Source organism: Corapipo altera, unplaced genomic scaffold (genome assembly GCF_003945725.1).
Source record: "Corapipo altera isolate COAL_440 unplaced genomic scaffold, ASM394572v1 271, whole genome shotgun sequence".
Lineage (NCBI taxonomy): Eukaryota > Metazoa > Chordata > Aves > Passeriformes > Pipridae > Corapipo > Corapipo altera.
Genome location: NW_020884935.1, coordinates 2,033,711 through 2,051,879, shown reverse-complemented (window position 1 = coordinate 2,051,879; position 18,169 = coordinate 2,033,711). Strand labels below are relative to the sequence as shown.

General features: G+C 42.4%; 1 protein-coding gene and 1 long non-coding RNA gene across 6 annotated transcripts; one reads left to right on the top strand and one right to left on the bottom strand.

Moving 5' to 3' along the window:
* Positions 1-1,474: 1,474 nt before the first annotated feature.
* Positions 1,475-8,883, bottom strand: LOC113955179. 5 transcript variants are annotated; one of them, XR_003530452.1, is made up of 7 exons: positions 8,004-8,883; positions 7,772-7,912; positions 7,219-7,259; positions 6,546-6,598; positions 5,610-5,676; positions 3,658-3,741; positions 1,475-1,628 (listed from the first exon to the last, which is right to left on the bottom strand). It is a non-coding gene; the product is annotated as an uncharacterized LOC113955179 (long non-coding RNA). The 5 variants fall into 5 exon arrangements; XR_003530451.1 differs by lacking the exon at positions 6,546-6,598 and having other exon boundaries at positions 5,610-5,846; XR_003530454.1 differs by lacking the exon at positions 6,546-6,598 and having other exon boundaries at positions 8,004-8,882.
* RNFT1 (ring finger protein, transmembrane 1) lies at positions 8,867-17,047 on the top strand. The gene is made up of 9 exons (XM_027660418.1): positions 8,867-8,911; positions 10,606-10,976; positions 11,301-11,377; positions 11,958-12,058; positions 12,622-12,775; positions 14,399-14,557; positions 15,329-15,394; positions 15,815-15,916; positions 16,098-17,047. The coding sequence occupies exons 1-9, from the start codon at positions 8,907-8,909 to the stop codon at positions 16,230-16,232; spliced, it is 1,170 nt and encodes a 389-aa protein (XP_027516219.1). The 5' UTR covers positions 8,867-8,906; the 3' UTR covers positions 16,233-17,047.
* The last annotated feature ends 1,122 nt before the right edge of the window (positions 17,048-18,169 follow it).

Below are 18,169 nucleotides of genomic sequence, written 5' to 3'. Positions count from 1 at the left end.
ATTTATTTTCCTCCAAACTGTAAAAAAATAAATAAATATATATATATATATAAAATGTATTTGGTTGGTAGAAATAATGTGCAGACACAGAAACAGAAATATGAGGTGACAGAAGGGAATGGACCAGATCCTTGTGAATCAACTCCCTTTTACCAGGCACATAAAACTAAAGTGGCCTCAGCTTGATGTGACTGATACATCTCCAAAATGAATGTTAGACACGAAATAGCAAAAAGGCTGCTGAGCCAAATTTATCTTGGGGAGATTTTTTTTTTTTTTGCTATTATTCCCTTTCTACATTTTCAAAATATCCCTTAATGCTCTTTCCTTTCAGAAGGAAATGTAAGTCTCTCAAAATAATATTTCCAAGCTCAGCTGCAATCTCCTCCATGGTAATTCGCTCTGGCTGCTTGTTACTCTTTGTGAGGAATAGATCTGCTGCAGAGGAGAAAACAACTCTGTTCTCCTGATATACTTCATATTCAAATCATTCCAAAGTGCAGAAAGGAGAAATGACTTAGATAAGGGCATGGGAAATGTGGAATTCATCCATGGCTTCTGTGATGAGCTCACCAGTAACTGAGAGAGCTGTGAGCATTAAAATAAGGAGAAATTATACTGACCTAAATTCCAGAGTTATCATCACTACTTCCTTTAAAAGGAATAAATAATTAAAATTATTTACCTTGCACTTCAGCAGTGTCCACTGACAAATATTTTGGGTTTAATCTCTACCTCTGATTTCCATTAAAATACCTTTAGATTGCTACTTAGAGAGATGAGACTTTCAAAAGAACCTCCATCTGAGTTTTCTCTAGTTAAGAATTCCAACTTCTTTCCTCTTTGTAACTGATTTAAAGACAGATGTAACACAGGCATCTCTTAATACCTCCTCTCTGAGATAATAACATTGTTTCTGTGTAGCTTTTCATAAAGTTTCCAGGTGAAAACAACAGTGTCCAGTGCAGAGGGTCTGTGTTCCTGGTTCTTGCTCCCACAGAATCATGGGATGGTTTGGGCAGGGACACCTTCCACTAGCCCAGGCTGCTCCAAGCCCCATCCAACAGCCTTGGACACTTCCAGGGGTGGGGCAGCCCCGAGTCCCCGAGGTTCTGGAGCCCCTGCAGGTGAGGGATGAGCCCCAGGTCCCACCCCTGGCTGTGCCATCCCCCCCCCCCCCCCCCCCCCCGAGGCTGCAGCAAACTGCAACCACGGGGTAACTCTCATGATTAAGATGAGCCATCAATAATCATCTATTTTAAGTGCAGCATCCTATAAATCCTCCTAATTAGTAAACTAGATGTCTTCTTTTTAGCAAACAATCCCCAGCCTCCCTCCTTATTTATTTCCCTGGATTCAATTATGTTTGCACCTGCTGGCCCAATCACCTAAATGACACATTCTGGATGGAAGGGAGAAGCTGGGCCATAAACAATAATTTCATTAGAGTTCAATTTAAAATACTTGCCTGCACCTATTTTCTCTGCTTTGTGGAGAATGTTGATGCTGTTTCCTCCTCTGTGGCTCTGCTCTCCTGTCAGGAGAGACAACAGCACCAGTAAGAATTCCTCACTCTTCCTGATTTATCCTTCCCTGCCGACTCCATAGGAAGCAAAGCTGGGATTTTCCTGCTGTTAGAATAAAGAGGGAAGAAATGATTTCCAAGCTGTACTGAAAAACTGATAAAGGTCCAAAAATTTCAGTGGGTTGCTAAAAAGAGTCTTGGTAAAATAAAGGTGAGGAAATATTTCTTTGGAACTTAAAAACCAGAGTTAACAAAACTCAGTGTAGTGACAGGAGATGGTGAAAGCAATGGTCCAGATTCTTGAGCTTTCTTCCCACTTCCCACTATTACAGGAGACATCAATCCACAGTTTACTTTATAACTGTGGAAAAAAAATCATTATATTTTCACATAACTAATTAAGGTACATACAAGCAGAAGTTATTCTCCAGCAACTCACTTATTCCACAATCCTGCATCTTTCACTTCACCAATCCTCTCCCAGATTTATTTCCCATTGACTTTCGCAGTTGGAAAACGAATGTTAAGCCAATATTGGGCAAAATTATTAATTTACCATATTTACATTGCAATAAATTGGGTGACAGACAGGAGTTAATGCACCTGTGAAACAGCCACGTGAACACGTGGGGAGACAAATACCTGACCTATGGAAAGGTTCAAATCAGAGATCAAAGAGAAATGCATTTTCCAATTATATTTTAGCACTGTGGCACTTCTGCATGATAGAGAACAATTACTGTGTCATGGTCTAAACAATGACACACAGAGTATTTCTGTCAGCCAGGATTTCCTTGCTCAATGCCTTTTAGCTGCCCTCTTGTCTTCCTCTGGTAGATGGGCACCTGAGGGACCCTGGGCAGGACTCTCAGACGTTTTGCTGTAGTGTTTTAAATTTTCTTAGGTGTTAAAAGGAAAAAAAATAACATTCTGTTGCATACAGAAATACAGGACAAACTCTGCTCAGCTGCTGGGATGCATTCCAGAGATTTCAACTGAGCTGGAAGGAATCACAGTGCTCAGGACACACCCAAGCACGTGGCCCTTGCCCACAGCTCCTGCTCACACGTCTCCATTTGATGTTCTCTAGGAATCTACCCTCCAAACTACAACTGTAAAGATTTCTAAACACAAACACACATCCCCCAAGCAGTGTGGTGTGATGAACTTCTATCAAAAGCAGAAATTACAGTGGGAGACCAAATTTTCCAAGTCCAAATGCCTGAAGTTACACATCCAGATCCTTATTTCCACACGTCACAAAACCTGTTTTTCACCAGACGTGCTCAGGTCTCCCAGTTACTCGGACTTTCTGCATCACTCAAAAAAAAGCTTTTTATTTGGTATTTATCTTTGGATTTCTTGCCTAACTTCAGACTATCAAGTCCTACAGTTTTCACCTATGATTTTCACATATTTCAGCTGCCACATCAATATAAATGTGCCTGTCAAATGGAGCTTGAACAACCCCCAGCAAACTTTTGGGTTGTATTTTTGATGTGTGAGCAGCAGAGCCCTGGGTGACACTGAGGGACAGACATTTCCTACTGGAAACAGGGAGGACAACACCAGACTTTGAACCATGCAATTAACAATTAACATGTTTAATTGCTATAATGTCTTCTGAAAGTATGAGGAAGGTAAAACGAGTCCAAGATGAATTCCAAGTGTTTCACTTCATTAGTAGTTCTCGCTTAAGCAATAAGTACTTTTGTAAGTATTCTTCCATTAATTCTTTCTATTAATGAAGAGAAGTAGTGCATGAGCTGGAACTCTTAAATTAAGATAATCATTATCATAAACAGCTGTTTTATTTGACAGTTTGAGGGATATGGGTGTGCTGTGATTTAGTTCAGCAGCTTCAGTTCAGCTGAAGGCTCAGGCCATGAGATTAATTGAATTTAAACAGCCTTACCCTTGTCTCTAACTGTATCAATCATAAAATCACCATTTAAAGAACAGAATCTTTAGGGTTTTTTTGTGACATAGGTGCAAACAGCTGCTGCTCCCCTGGGTTTAAGTGCCCCCCTGCAAGAGCAGTGGACATGACAGCAAAGATAACACGTGTTGCTGAACAAGCAGCCCTGTTATCTCCTCTGAGCAGACACCAAGGAGCTGGAGGTGTCTCTTACCAGATCCTGCAGACAAAGCCTCGAGTAGGTTGGAAGTCAAACCCTTCACACTGTCATGTACCAAGTTCTAATACACCTAAACCCCTGAAAAACAAAGCACAGAGCCAACTATGATCCAGGTATGAAACGCAGGGGGGAGAGGGGAATTCATCCATGGAAATGAAGTGCCATGTTTGGAAACTAAAAGGACCTAAAATCCATCTGTGGATTTCCTCCTGAACCATCCCAGTGTGGCTGCTGCACTTACTCTGACTTCACTGAAAAAAAATGGCTAAATTTGTGCTTGCTTCCCAAAAGAAAATTAATTTTCCAGTTAGGAGGAGGAGCACTCTAATTTCCTTCCAGAAACCTCTGCCTTCTGAATTAGTATCTGCATCCTAATTTTTCCAGCCTCATTTTTATACCCTCTCCACCAAGCTGTTGCAGTCTGCACCCGATTTTGGAGTAATTATGGGGCACAGGATATCCATAATATCAGTAACAGGATATCCAAAATCAGCAACTTTTGCATCACTCAGGTACTGATTTTTCAGTGTTGCTGTTGCAGACAACACTGAGAGCCTCAGGAATGTCTGGAAAAACAGGCTTGGTGCTGTTGAGGTCAAAGGAAAAATCTATCCCTGATTTTAACCCTGATAAAATTATTGACACCCATTTCTGTGTGATACACATCCTACAAATTCTGTAGGGAATGGCCATAATTCCATAAATTATAAACACATCAGGGTCTCCTCTCCAGCTCATTAAGTTTTACTGATGACCTGTATGTAGGCATAACTGACACAAACAATTATTTTTAAAGCTGGTAATATATTTAGTCATTTAACCCTTAAACAAACAAAAAAAATCCTTTCCATACTTGTAAAGTGTTATAGACCTAATCTGGATAATCTTATTACATGTCAAACATGGTCTCACCCATGGATAACACTTCCTAATACACTAACACATCTTTGTTAATACAAAATCTCTTTTTGTTAGAAAAGAAGTAAAAAAGCCCCCCAGAGAATTTTAAATATTGTCACCAAACTAAACCCAGCAAGTAAATATTAACTCTGTGAAGTGCAAGACAAGTTTTATTGACCACTGAGGTAAATATTGCCTGAAATTAAGCAAATATTTATTTGCTGACGGGAATGGGATGGATCCCCTTCAACACGACAAACAAAATTTTGCCTCCTACATTTCTGAGTTTGTATCTATCCTGAAAGGTCTGGAAGGAAACACCTGGAAATCTGTCTACAATGGCAGTGCTTTTTAAAAATCAAAATTGTCTTTTCTTAGCAATTAAACTGGATGTGCATCCAGAGAGCTGGAATATTCTGGCCTCCTACAAGACAGAGGTTTAGCAAATTGATTTCAGACAGAACATGTTAACTCACTTCACTAAGATCTGCCCAGGAAACAACACCCAAGACTCCTGTTTAACTCATCTCTAAAAAGGTCAACAGTAAGTCAGTGAAATTCCATTTTATGGGTTATGTTAGAATGCTAATTTGGAGTTTAACCTAAAATATGTTACTAAATCTCACACACACAGTGGGATTCTCGGGGCTGTTTTGTGCAGGAACTGGACTTTGATGATCCTGGTGGGTTCCTTCCAACTCGGGATATTCTACAACTCTATGATTTACCAAGGCAAATAAAGAATAATTAAGGCTATAACTCTTAGCAGGTACTACAGATGGAATATAAATTAACAAGCTTATCTACTCCTTCCTGGTAAATCCACTCATGTTTACACACAGGAGAATTCCTTGTTCAGGTGAAGGATTCACACATTCTGATTAACACATCAGACTGGGAAAAGCCTAATTTTGAGAAACTTCAAAGATTCTATTGAAAATTCTGGCACCTTTAAGGGCACCCATTAGAGGATCCCAACGTCATGATCATTCCATCTTCTGACCTAAATACCCCCGCGATGGTGTTTAGGAGCAATTAACACACACCTCCGAAAATTCTGTAACAGCTGAATATTTTCCGAGCCGCTGTATTTAAACAGATCCTTCAACGTCACTGCAAGAAAAGACCAGATCAGAAAACGGCTTCTCCACTTCGATCTAATGACCACGGGAACGGCTCCTTGCTGCAGATAAAGACAGGAGCTGAGCACCCTCCTGTGCAGGGAGCAAAAACTGCAGCTGCCCTTTGTGGCTCCGCTGGCTCGTTCTCATTCAAGGCTTTATCTGTGTAAAAATAAACAAGACTCCGGGATCTAATTCACCAGTTTTGTAACGATTCTATGACACCATTGCGGTGGAACGACTCTCAGTTTAGAATGACTTAACAGGAACGAGCACACTGAGAGCTCGTAAGATTTCTGGAAACCTCAGGGAACAGGGTGATGTCACTGCAATGTAAAAATATCTGGTTCAAATTCCTCGCGAGTCTCCTTGACAAAGCTCCCAGGATCAGAGTTCAGGAGCGAAATTCAGCTCCTCTGCCATCAGCCCCGGGGTGAGTTTTCAGAATAAATAATAAGATTTATAAGGTCTTTCTCCTGCAGTCCCTCAGATTTGGGAGCACAGGAGCTGTTTTCTCGTGCTCGAAATACAAACTGAAGGAAGGGTTGGGTAGTTGCAGGGAGTTAGTTTGAAAAAAAGACTGAGCATTCAGAGCTCAGGAAATATTCAAATTTTAAAGGTTATTTGAGCCTCTTGGCAAGACTTTCAAATCCATCAAACAATTTAAACTCTCGTAGTTTTGCAAAAGTCTTCCATACTCAAGCAACATTTTGGGTAAAATGAAGACAACCAATAAAGCCTTTGAATATTCAGGACATTCTGCTATTCTACAGACTCTTACAAAAAAACCCACAACTTTTTGTCATATCATTAACTAAAATTGCTCTCCGTGTATCTGAGATCAGCTCCTTTAAATCTCACCACAGATGTATCCTGTACATCTCATTTTAAAGCACCAGTTCCTTCCACACCTCCTGCTGAAAAAAAAAGGTGATACAAAAGATGCAGATTGCAATCCCTCAACCTGCCCTGCAGGAAGATTTGTGCAAGAGCTCCTCCAGGAATGGGTATTAGGATACAAAATATTTTCTTCTAATACAGAAAAAGCTCTCAGCAACTTTTAGTAGAGAGGAATTATTGCAGAGGGAAGTACTGAGCTGCCAGGGCAGAATTCCACAAGGATGAGTGTTTATTCCAATGTCCTCATGCACTGAAGAACCACAGGGAAAGCAGGTACACACTGAGCAAACCTGCTGATTGCACCGATCAAGGAGGTACCACTTGTAGCTGGGAGGGTGAGAAAATCTGGGATACTTATGTCTGAGTGTATCTACACCTGAAAACGTGCCTGGACACTGACCCAGCCAACTCTGTGAAATTCATTGGTGGGAGTGGAATCCAAATACAGATTGGTAAATTTATTACTGGGTATCCCACGAGCCAACGTGTGCGATACCCATGGGAAAAGACTTCCAATTTTATGTGAATAATCTCTGAAATCTTTCTTGTGACAGGAGTTACTAAATCCAGAGGTCATTAGTAGCACCAGGAAAACACACCTGTTAAATAACATCATCTCTGAAGAGTTACATACCTTCTAACGAGCTGTGAACTGGAGATAAATCAGCAAGTGACCTGCATGAGCAAACATTATTGATTAATAAGCTGCCACGAATTAATTTCATATTTCCAGTCCATGTAACAATGAAAAGCAGTTTGAGGACAACGCTGACTTAGAGCTACATTTGTACTTTAATGCATTTTATAATTACAAAAAAGAAACAGCTGAAGAAATCTTTTATATTTATACCCTTCCAAGCGGTGTACAGAAGGCATGCATAATTTCCAACCATAAAATATACTATTTAAAAATAAAAAAGATTTATAATTGCTTTTCCTGATTTGAGAATCAAATTGAGATTTTTTCACGTTGTCCTTCACAATCCAAACACGCTGTGAGTGACTGACTGAGCAAAGAGTGGGAGAATGAACAATATGGCACAGCAGAAGCCAAACACAACAGGTCTGTGTTATCCTTGGAAGGATGGGGACATGGCCATGTAATTCTTCGAGTGCTTCCAGCCAAGCATCTGAAACCTGCATTGCTGCTGCTACTGAGCATTGTGATAATTAGGCAGAAGACTTACACAAATTAGAAGGTCTTCTGAGTTCAGGGGGCCCACTTTTGTTTAATTGTTTGTTTAATATTAAGTGTATCTGTAATAACCGGCCCAGGTTTCTTCCAGGCCATCAGCCACAGCCCGAGTGGAACGCAGAGGATACAAGGCCTGAAACATCCAGATGAGAAATTCTAGGCACAGCTTCCAAAAACATCACAAAAGTAGACCAAATTGCTGCAGATGCCTCCTTGAAACCTACCTCCAGGAGAAACAGAGGTTCATCCAGTGTTTTCAGCTACTTCCTTGAAAATAAAAGAGAAGGTTCGTTGTCAGATGGTGTCACTGAACATCAGGCCACTTAACTCTTATAAAACACTTAGTTTCTCACCTCATGAGTTCTATGTTTTAAGTGCCCGTCCTTTCCCCCTTCCGGGGTTACTGACCCCACAGCATTTCTGTATTTAAACTTTTGAATTAAAGCAGCATTTCTGTTCTAACACAGCACAGCACCGATATCCAAAGCTGCTCAGATATTAGCCCCGCTTCCCGTGTGAGCTGCATACCTAAACACTCCTAAGAAAAACACCCGAGCCAAGGAAAACAGATGCCATTTCTGGACGCAAAACTAATTTATTCAAGAGCATATTTCGAACGAAAAATAACCCCCTGTATCCATTTCATTTCGAGCCTCTCCAGAGAGCTCCCGCAGCATTAACTAGGGCAGCGCTCCCCTCAGGTTTCCTGGGAGGCAAAGCCAATTTCCAGACAGCAGGACTTCCCTAATCGCCGCCAACGAGCCACCGCAGCACACGTATATTTATATAGATACACACATCCCTTAATTTCCTTCCTTATTACAGCCTTCGCAGGTTAATTTTAACTGAAGCTTTCGATAAAATTCGGCAGGAACCTCCCGCCCCATACATTTTGGCGGGGCTGCGCCTGAGGGGAGTCCCCCCCCTCCCCTCACGGGCCATGGCGGGGCGAAGGCCCCGACGTTGCCAGAGCAACGCCCAGCTCGGAGCCTTCCTCCTCCTCTTCTTCTTCTTCCTTCTCTTCCTCTTCTTCCTTCTCCTCCTCCCCTCACGGCTCCTCCTCTTCCTCCCACCCCCTGGGCCCCGGCGATGGCGGCGGGCGGCGGGCGGGAGGCGACGGGCGCCTCATGAGGTACCGGGAGGGAAGGCGGGAAAGGGGCGGCCCCGCGCCCCCCTCACAGCCCGGGGCGGGGGAGGAGGACGCGGCTTCGGGCTCTTCCCCTCCCGGCGCGGGGGTCCCGGCGGTACAAACCCTCCCCCGAGGCGCCGCCGCGGTTCGAGCCCTCCCGAGGGGCGGGCGGGGGATCCCCGAGGGCGGCGGGAGCAGCGGCCCGGGGAGGCTTCGAAGGGGCCTTTATCAACCGCTTTATTTTGGCACATCTGGGGCGGGAGAGCGAAGTCTGGGGGTGTGCGGGGTTGTTCTCTGCATTCCCATTTAATAACTCCAGTGATTTGGAAGTTTGCTCGGCCATGGGATCGCTCGCTGTTTAAAACACCCAACTGTCAGGTTTTGCTCCAAAACCACCATCTGGAGAGTGTTAAACAGTCTTTTTTTTTTTTTTTTAATTCCCTTTCCTGTTAAAACCAACATTGGTGTCCCGATCCTGCGGGACTCAGTTCACACAAGTCAGTACCATCTCCAGTTCATCGGCTTTATTCATGTGCAGAAAAATTCAGGACGTGAATTTTGGCTGGTTTGAAGCATGATGTCATCTTTGGCCAACAAAAAACAGTAGTAGTACAGCAGCACTTGTATATGTTACTAAGTTCCCATATTTGTATATTAAATGATTGCGGTTTACTTTTCAATATAATTTTATTTTTAAAGGCTGAAGAACTTGGGTTTTGTGCAAAGGCATCGAGAACTTTTTGCTGTGCAAACCCAAGTTTGATGTAACCTTTTTGTATCCCCGGTGAAATTAGCTCTGGAAAAAATAATTTCAAAGAGGAATCTATAAGAGTTTGAACGGCAGAAGAAGGATTATAACAAAATTCCCAATGTTTCAATAATACTACTCCATAGTGACAAGTACTGTGCCAAATCCAGCTTAAAGGCATTCTCCAAAATCGTTACTCTGATGTCACACCAGTCCAGAGAAGCTGATTTAACACTGTTTGATCATAGTAAAGGCTGATATAAAGTGAGAAACTGCCCAGGAAGACAATCAAAAGATGCCAATGAAAAGATAAATGGGAGCTCGTTTGGCTGCTCTCACTGTTCGATTATTTGTTGGCTGCATTTCATTTTTCACTTAGACCCAGTCTCTTTTAAATGCTTTTTACAATATGGCCTAACCTGGTTCTGCTCCCTTCCCCAGACAGGATAATCACATTAATCTGATAATGGCCCTCAGTTTGGAGCATGGCTTCTCACCAGACAGTGTCTGAACCAGTGCTCACTGTTTAATGGGTGCATGGAAATGTGCTCCTTCCTTCCCTCCCATCCCTGTTTGCTCCTTCCCTGCCCTCCTGCTGTTGCTATTTTTGTGCAATTATGCAGCACTTCCAAGATCTCTCCTGTACAAACCACTGCTGGTCTCCTGTCCAGCAGCTTTTGCTGCCCTGGTTTGCACTGAAGCAACTTCAGCTGTTCCTAAGGAATGCCAGGGAAACCTGCACAGGGGTGGAAGGAAACAATTTCAATGGCACACAGAAAGCTGTCCTGTGGAGGTGGGAACCCAGCCTTGGGAATGAACACACACGGGATCTTGGGGAATCTTGTCTTTACTTCACCCAGACAATCACTCGGTACAATATATTGGATACTTTTTTTTTCCCCCCTATTTATCTCTTTCTTCAACTGTGACTTTTTATATCCCACTCCAGGAGGCACAAATCAGCAAGAACCTGGACCAGGAAAACTCCCACCATGCAGCCAAACTGCGGCCACCTCCACAGCCTGGCGGGGAGCGGCGATCCCTGTCCGGCTGGAGACAGGGACAGCTCCTGCCATCCCGGCCCCGGGGCCGTGCACATCCAGCTGGGAGAGCCCAGGGAGAGCACGAGCTCCAGGCAGGGCTCCCAGAGCCGCTCCCACGGCCACGGGGAAGCAGCAGGGCCGGAGGATCCCGGCCTGGACTCGGAGGATCCCGGCGGCAGCTCCCTGTCGGAGCTGCGCTACCTCCTGCAGTGGCTGCACAAGAGCCTGCCCTACCTCCTGATCCTCTGTGTCAAACTCCTCATGCAGCATCTCAGTGGTAGAGTATGACAAAGCCAGGGCTGAGAGAGGAAACCCTCCCCCCCAAAGAGACAGGCTAATAACCTGAAGGATAATTCAATTTATTTTTAGCTTTATTTTTATTTGCTTTATTCAGCAGAAAGAGAGATTTGCTAAACTGCATTTCAGTGGCTGCTGTTTCCTTTGCTGGCATATGTACTGTGTGCTTAATTATCCTGCCTGGAGAGTCTGAGCTATTAATTGTAATTACAAAGACATATGAGAAGTGGCTGCTTTTTAACCCAGTTCAGTGATTTTTTTTTTTTCCTTTTCATGTGTATAACTGATCCTGTTTTCCTAACAGGCATTTCTCTTGGAATTGGGCTGCTAACAACTTATGCCTATGCAAACAAAAGCATAGTAAATCAGGTTTTTCTAAGAGTAAGTATCATCCTATGACACAAAATTCTCTAAGTTAACCAAGACTTTTATTCATCAAATTTTGAAAGAAATGTGAATGGAAATACTGCTTATTTACCTAATAATGTTAGGTTTCAAGATGGAAGTAGTCTTAATGCTTCTGTACAGTGTAGAACTTCTCAGATAATAAGGATAAAAAGAGGGGGTTTTTTTCCCCTCCTCTGACTTTGACTGTGGAAATCACTTCAACTGATAAAAGCTTTTTGTAACTTATGGAAGAACTTAACTATACTTGTGGATTAAACAGCAGTTGACAGCCTAAATTTGCATCTCTCTGTTCACTCCCAAAGGGAAACCTGTTGTTTCCTCAGAGTGGGGTGGGTTTGGTTGCGGTTTTAGAAAAAACCTGGACACAGAGAGATTGGTATTTTGAAAACATTAAAATTACTGCTTTACCTTTCCACTGAGTCCTCCTGTTTCACGTGGCCTAAAACCACTACGAGAAAATCCTCTGGTAGTGACTGTTGAGGTGCTCTGGGGGTTGTTTCAGACGCTGCTCCTGAGGTAAGGACTGCAACGTGTCCTCCCAACTCTCCCACAGGAACGCTGCTCCAAGCTGCAGTGCACCTGGTTACTGCTGTACCTGAGTGCATCATCCCTGCTCCTGTACTACACCTTTCATTCTCAGTCCCTGTATTACAGGTAAGCACAGAAACACCTCTACTCACCCCATAAATCACTCAAAACCAACCGGGAACATTTATTGTTTCTCTTTAATTGTGGCCTCGGTTTCTCTTTCACTTTAATCTCCTTTCCTCCTCTTCTGCCAAACTCAGCAGGTGCTGGGCTTAAAAACAGTCTGTTGGAATTTCCTAGACCTCACAGTGGACTTAATGGCACTGCTGTGCCATGGGAATGTCCTGGGTTTGATTCCCAGCTTTGGCCCTTCTGGGGCTTTGGGCAGTTTATGACTCCAAGGGATTTTTCCCCTTGTTCCCCTCTGTAGCTGCAGCCTGGGCTGGGAATCAAAGGTTGAGTGCCAAAATGAGAAGGCAAAGCCAGGGATGAGGGTTGTGATGGAGACACAGCAAAGCCTCCAAAACGGGAAGGTTGTCAGAGATCCTAAGGATCAATTCCCAATTCCTTGGCAAACGTTTTTCCTTGGTGTAAACCAGGTTTCCCTCTTTAAACCTGCCATGACAATCTCTGGTTACAGTTGCCTCTAAATAGGGTGCTCCAGTAACTTCTGCTACTTCTTTTTGTAGCTTAATCTTCTTAAACCCTACGGTGGATTTTATGAACTTCTGGGAGGTACTTTGGATTGTGGGAGTCACGGATTTTATTCTGAAATTCCTCTTCATGGGTTTCAAGTGCTTTATTCTCTTGGTGCCTTCTTTTATCATGTCCTTTAAATCCAAGGTAAGGAAACAAGCTCTGTTTTTGCTTCTTCGTGAAGATTCTTTTCTGGTAAAATGAGCTAATTATTAAATTCTACCTAGAGAAAAGTCTTTAATTAAAGATCTGTATATAATCCACCGCTACACCCTGGGCAAGAAAACCCTGTGGACTTCCTGTTCTTCCCTGCTTGGAGCTAAGGAAGGTTCTCAGTGTGCTGGGAAACAATTCCTCCTGTTATGCCACTGGATAAATGGGTTTATTTCTGTCTCTGAGGAAAGTTTTCCTTTCCTGCACTCCAAGAACGTGCACAGCTGGCCTGGAGCAGCTGGGGCACAGCAAATTTGGTACATGCCTGACAATGTCTGTCAGGGTTTTAAGGGCTGCACATGCAAACAGCTGCTTTTTTTCTCTCTTCCACAGCAATTCTGAGTTTTCTTTTTGCTGATAAACCTCAGCAATATTTGTGTCAGATCAATGACCTCGATTCATAGCTTAATTTCTCAAATCAGTGAGGTTTAATAATTTTCTCAGGAGCTTGCCCTGATTGGTGGTGTATTTATTTTTATCTGCTTCCCGAGGTGAGGCAGCAAAACCAATTACATTTTATCTTAAAATTGCAATTACTAGTGCTGGTTCCAAAAAATAAATTAACAAGTGCAGTTGCATGTGGTAGCATTTGAACAGGATTGTTTTGGGAGGTTTTATCTCTTAAAATGTGCCAGAACAAGTTCTTCTCAGGTACAACTGGTTTCCCTAAATACTGATTTATAATCAAGATCTTTGGGGTTTTCTACAGCTGGTGATGTAACATCTAAAAAACAGTTATTGAAAATTCCATTACACCAACTGTGACCTAAATTGTGCCTAAATTAAAGGAGGAATCTGATCAATAGTGGCAAATTGTGGCACTATCCAGTGTCCATTGCAGAAGGGGTGCTTCTTCTCTGTTATAAATAGAATTTTAAAGAGAAACTGAAGGCAATAAAGTAATAGCTAAGCTAAATATCCATGATTATCCATGCACACACACAGTGCTCTGTGCAGGACACTTGTGTTTTGTTCCTCAGGAATTTTTAGGGTGTTACTGAACTCTGGTTACCTGTTACCCTCCCCTTCTTTCCTGGCCCCCAGTTTTCTTGTCATCCCATCCTTAAATGAGTTCATTATCACAAGATAAGGCTTCTTACCCAGGGATGAAATAATGTTTACAGGAAAACAGTTTGTAACTGATGTTTGTTAATAAAAGGATGGGCCTTACTCTCATTTTTTAACCCCGAATGCAGGGCACAGCTCTGGCTCATGACAAGCTGATCTTTGTGACCAAATTTGTCTTATTTTTCTTTTTGATACAACTTTTATTTCCTTTTTTTATGCTTATGAAATCTGACAGCATTAAGTAGGTAGACAACTGCCAAATCCATCATGTTCCAGCCTATTAATTTGATTTTCTGCAGCCCAGCCATCAATTCTGTTCTTGTTACTTGCACAGTTGTGAGACTCATCATCTGTTATTTCATATTTAGTTGTTTCAAGACATTACGAGAGGGAGCTACTGAAAAAGAATAACAATGCATCTTGTTCTCTGTATTTTCCCAACCCTTTGGGTTTGAAAACTTGAGCTCTTCCTTTGCATGTCTTGCTCAGGGCTACTGGTACCTGCTGTTGGAAGAGCTGTGCCAGTATTACCGGATGTTTGTCCCCATCCCAGTGTGGTTCCGTTTTCTCATTGCCCATGGGGAGCTGGACAGTGGCCTGGGATGGACCCTTGGGATCCTGCTGGGCCTCCTCTACCTCATCCTAAAGGTGGGGCAGCTTTATATTCCTCTGAACCACTTGGACACACAAACCAACACATTGCTGGAAGTTCCCCTCTGCACTGGTGGCAAGTCAGTGCTTCACTTCAACTGAGGCAGCCTCCCAAAAAACTGATAAAAAACCTGGCTCAGGACCCTAAATCATCATGTCCTGCCCCTGTTCTGGGAAGGGGTTGGGACTGCAGAGCAAAGAACAGTTATTATAGATCCCCTCACGTCAGACACCGATCAGACTGTTGTAGGATACTGAGGAAAAGAGCCTGCAGAAGTACAGTGACTAAAAGAACTGGAAAATCCAGGAAACTGGATTTTCTCTCTGCTAGAGGATCCTGTGTGATGCCAAACAAGCTACACATGCTCATGGCTGGCTCTCTGTTCACCAGAGAGCTCCTCTGCCCCAAATGGAACCAGAGTCAGGACAAGTTTGGCTTTGACCATGACCAAAACTTCCTAATGCCCTGGTACCTTCACTACAACCCCAACACTGGCAAATATGATAACAATGGTGAGATATTTGCACTCAAATGTTACAGTTCAGAACCTCAACACTGTTTCTCTTCTAAAGAACAAACACCTGAAAGAACAAACCTTAGTTTGGTTACACATAAAACAACTCAAAGAGGGTCAGTCTGAACTATGGCTTTGCTCATGTCCTGCCAACATCCAACCAGCAGTGAGGCCACTGCCAAAAGCTTGGAAGCTTTTTAGTTCACAGAGGAAAAAATACTAAACATAACTTGAGTTTTCTTTCCCATTTCAGCTTTTGAGCTTTTTTGGACAACTGAGAAACTTCAGGCAGGTTTTACGGATATTTTTTACACGCCCAGTGAGTATTGAGTTCAAAAATTCAAAACCATAAACCCAATTTACATGCAAATACTTTTTAAATACCTCATTCCCACATTGCTTTGTACTGTTCTAGCAATAAACAACTGCATTTTTACAGGAAACCCTGTATTCCCTTGTCCCATTTCAGTCTGAATCCCTTAACTACTTGATTTTATTGTCATCTGAACAACAGCAACCCCCCCAAAATCTCTTCTGCACAACCCTTCAGGCAAAAGGATGTAAAGTAACACACCCTTTTTGGCCTGCTCTACTTATAAAATTAGCAATATTTCCTTGGGTTAGGGATTTAATGCTCTTCCTGACATAGCAGCCCAAATTCCTTTCTGTCCTGGTGTTTGGTCTTGGCTTTTTCATCCCCCTAGAAACCAAAATTTGCTGAAGTCCCTTTGTTTTGCAGCACTATGGGGTGCCAGCCAGCAAGAGACAGTGCTCAGAATCAGATGATATCTGTCCCATCTGCCAAGCTGATTTTCAGAAGCCTATTCTGCTCATCTGTCAGGTAACACACATAATCCCAATTATTATTTTTCGTGCAAATTAAAGACTATTTTAAACAACATAAAATTAGATGGGTGACTACATGTTTTATGATTATTTGCAGAAATCAGGCTGTGCAATTAATATAGAATGTTACACATGGAAGGGCTTAGGAGCTCTAAGTTCTCCTGCTTTTCTTGCAGCACACATTTTGTGAAGAATGCATCAGTTTGTGGTTTAATAGAGAAAAAACGTGTCCCCTCTGCAGAACTGTCATTTCAGACCATGTTAACAAGTGGAAGGATGGAGCCACATCAATGCACCTCCAGATTTTCTAAAGCTTCTCAAACAACTTGGTTTGTTCCCTCTGAGCTTTCTCAGTTTCCTGCAGATTCACTTGTAGGAGCTTTCCCAGTTCTACAGCCCAGGCTCCTACCAAACGTTCCAGTTTTTAAAACACAGCAGAAAATGGTAACTTGGCCTTTTTTAAGCAGAGAAAACTTAAGTTTTCAGAATGAATGCAGACAAAGCCAGCATTGCTTCTCTTGTGACTGTCACAGGAACCAGAGAAATCCTGAAATGTGCTGCATTAAGACTTAATTCAACATCCTGAGTTCCAGACTGTGCTAAACTCTATTTATCTTCTAACATGACTCAACCCCAAAGGTCAACCTACCACTTTTATTTGAGCAAACTTTATCCTCTGGACTACAGTGAGAATTAGAGCTCTTTGTCACACTTGGCATTAAAGATCCTTCAGTGCTTGCCCACTCAATTAAATTGCTTTTTTACTCATGCACCTGTACCAGCAACTGTTTCTCACTGTACCTGGATAAGCACAAGAATAAGATGTTTCCCTTTAGGTTCTTGTATACTTCTAATGGATCTTTGGCTTAATCTTTTGCCTTTAAACCAACCACTGATGGTAGTTTTTTACTGAGCATTTTATAAAGCTGGTATTTTTAAAACAGATCTTTAATATTATATTTTTTGTTGTGACAGGAACCAGATTTTCTTACAGGGGAGAATCTATTTTATACTGCATTTGCAAATTTGTAGTATGCATAAAAATCAGAGAGAATAAATGCATTTAAATCTACTTGTTTGGTGCATGTTGAATAAAGAAAGATTTGTTACTGTTTGAGTATTTAAAGCTCAGTGCCAGGTCTAGTTTTGTTGTTAAATTAATGTCTCTGAAAAACAAAACCCCTTCAAATGCTACAATTTATTCATGATTAGGTTTTATGTTAATTATAGCACTAATTATATATAATCTCACTTTGTTTTCCTGCTTGTCTTTTCTCACTTTGCTGCTCAGATAAGGCTGAAAAAAGCCACTCAAATTATTTTGCTACAGGAAAGTCACATTTAGTTGCCATTAACCTGAGTTTGCCTGAACTGAATACCTTTAGAAAGTTCTAAATTGAGTACAAACAGCATTAAAAAGTCAAACACTTACTTGGTGAATGATGGAGAACCCCAGGGGAAGGGCAGGGAGTGAATCCTCCAGAGCTGCAGCTGCCACAGGGACCTTTATGGGGCTGCCAGGGCTGATGGGAGAGAGCCCTTAAAGGCACAGCTCCCAGGGGAATGTGGGCAGAATTCAGGATTCTGAGTAAAAAAACCTTTGCTGGTGTGAGTAAAATGTGTGGCTAAACCCAACACAGAGCTTGTAAGGGCAGATGTGACAACCAACCCCTTCCAAAATACCAGGCAAAATAAACATTGCAACTCAGCCCGGAGCAGCTTTCCCTGAAATGCTAATTCCAACAGCTTAATAATCACTCTTTCCATTCAAAAATCCTCTCAGAGGAAACAGAAACTCAAAGGCCCCAGACTTGGACATGATGTTAGAGCAAGGAAATGCACTTAATTCCTCAGTATTGATTACATTAATTGCCCAGCAGTGATGGGCAGCCCCAGACTTCGATTCCATCGGTCTGTCAGGACCAGCAGCTCAGACTGGCAGGCTGAGGAGGTACTGACAGCCCTTCAAAGTGCTGCTCCACACAGAAACATTCCAGCTTTGCAGAGAAAGTTGGAAGAAATCACCCTGAACTAAATGTTTTGCTGTAGGACAAAGTCCAAACTGCTCACCTCACCAGGGGGTTCAGTATCCACTGAGGAATTAAGGCATCAAGGACTGCAGGCAAGGCCAGAATTACTACTTAAAAATATGAAACCAATTAAAGTATTCACTTGTGGTTAATAAAAAAAAAACAAACAAAACAACACAAGAACTCAGCAGTGTCAGCTGGCCCTCAAAGCTCACCAG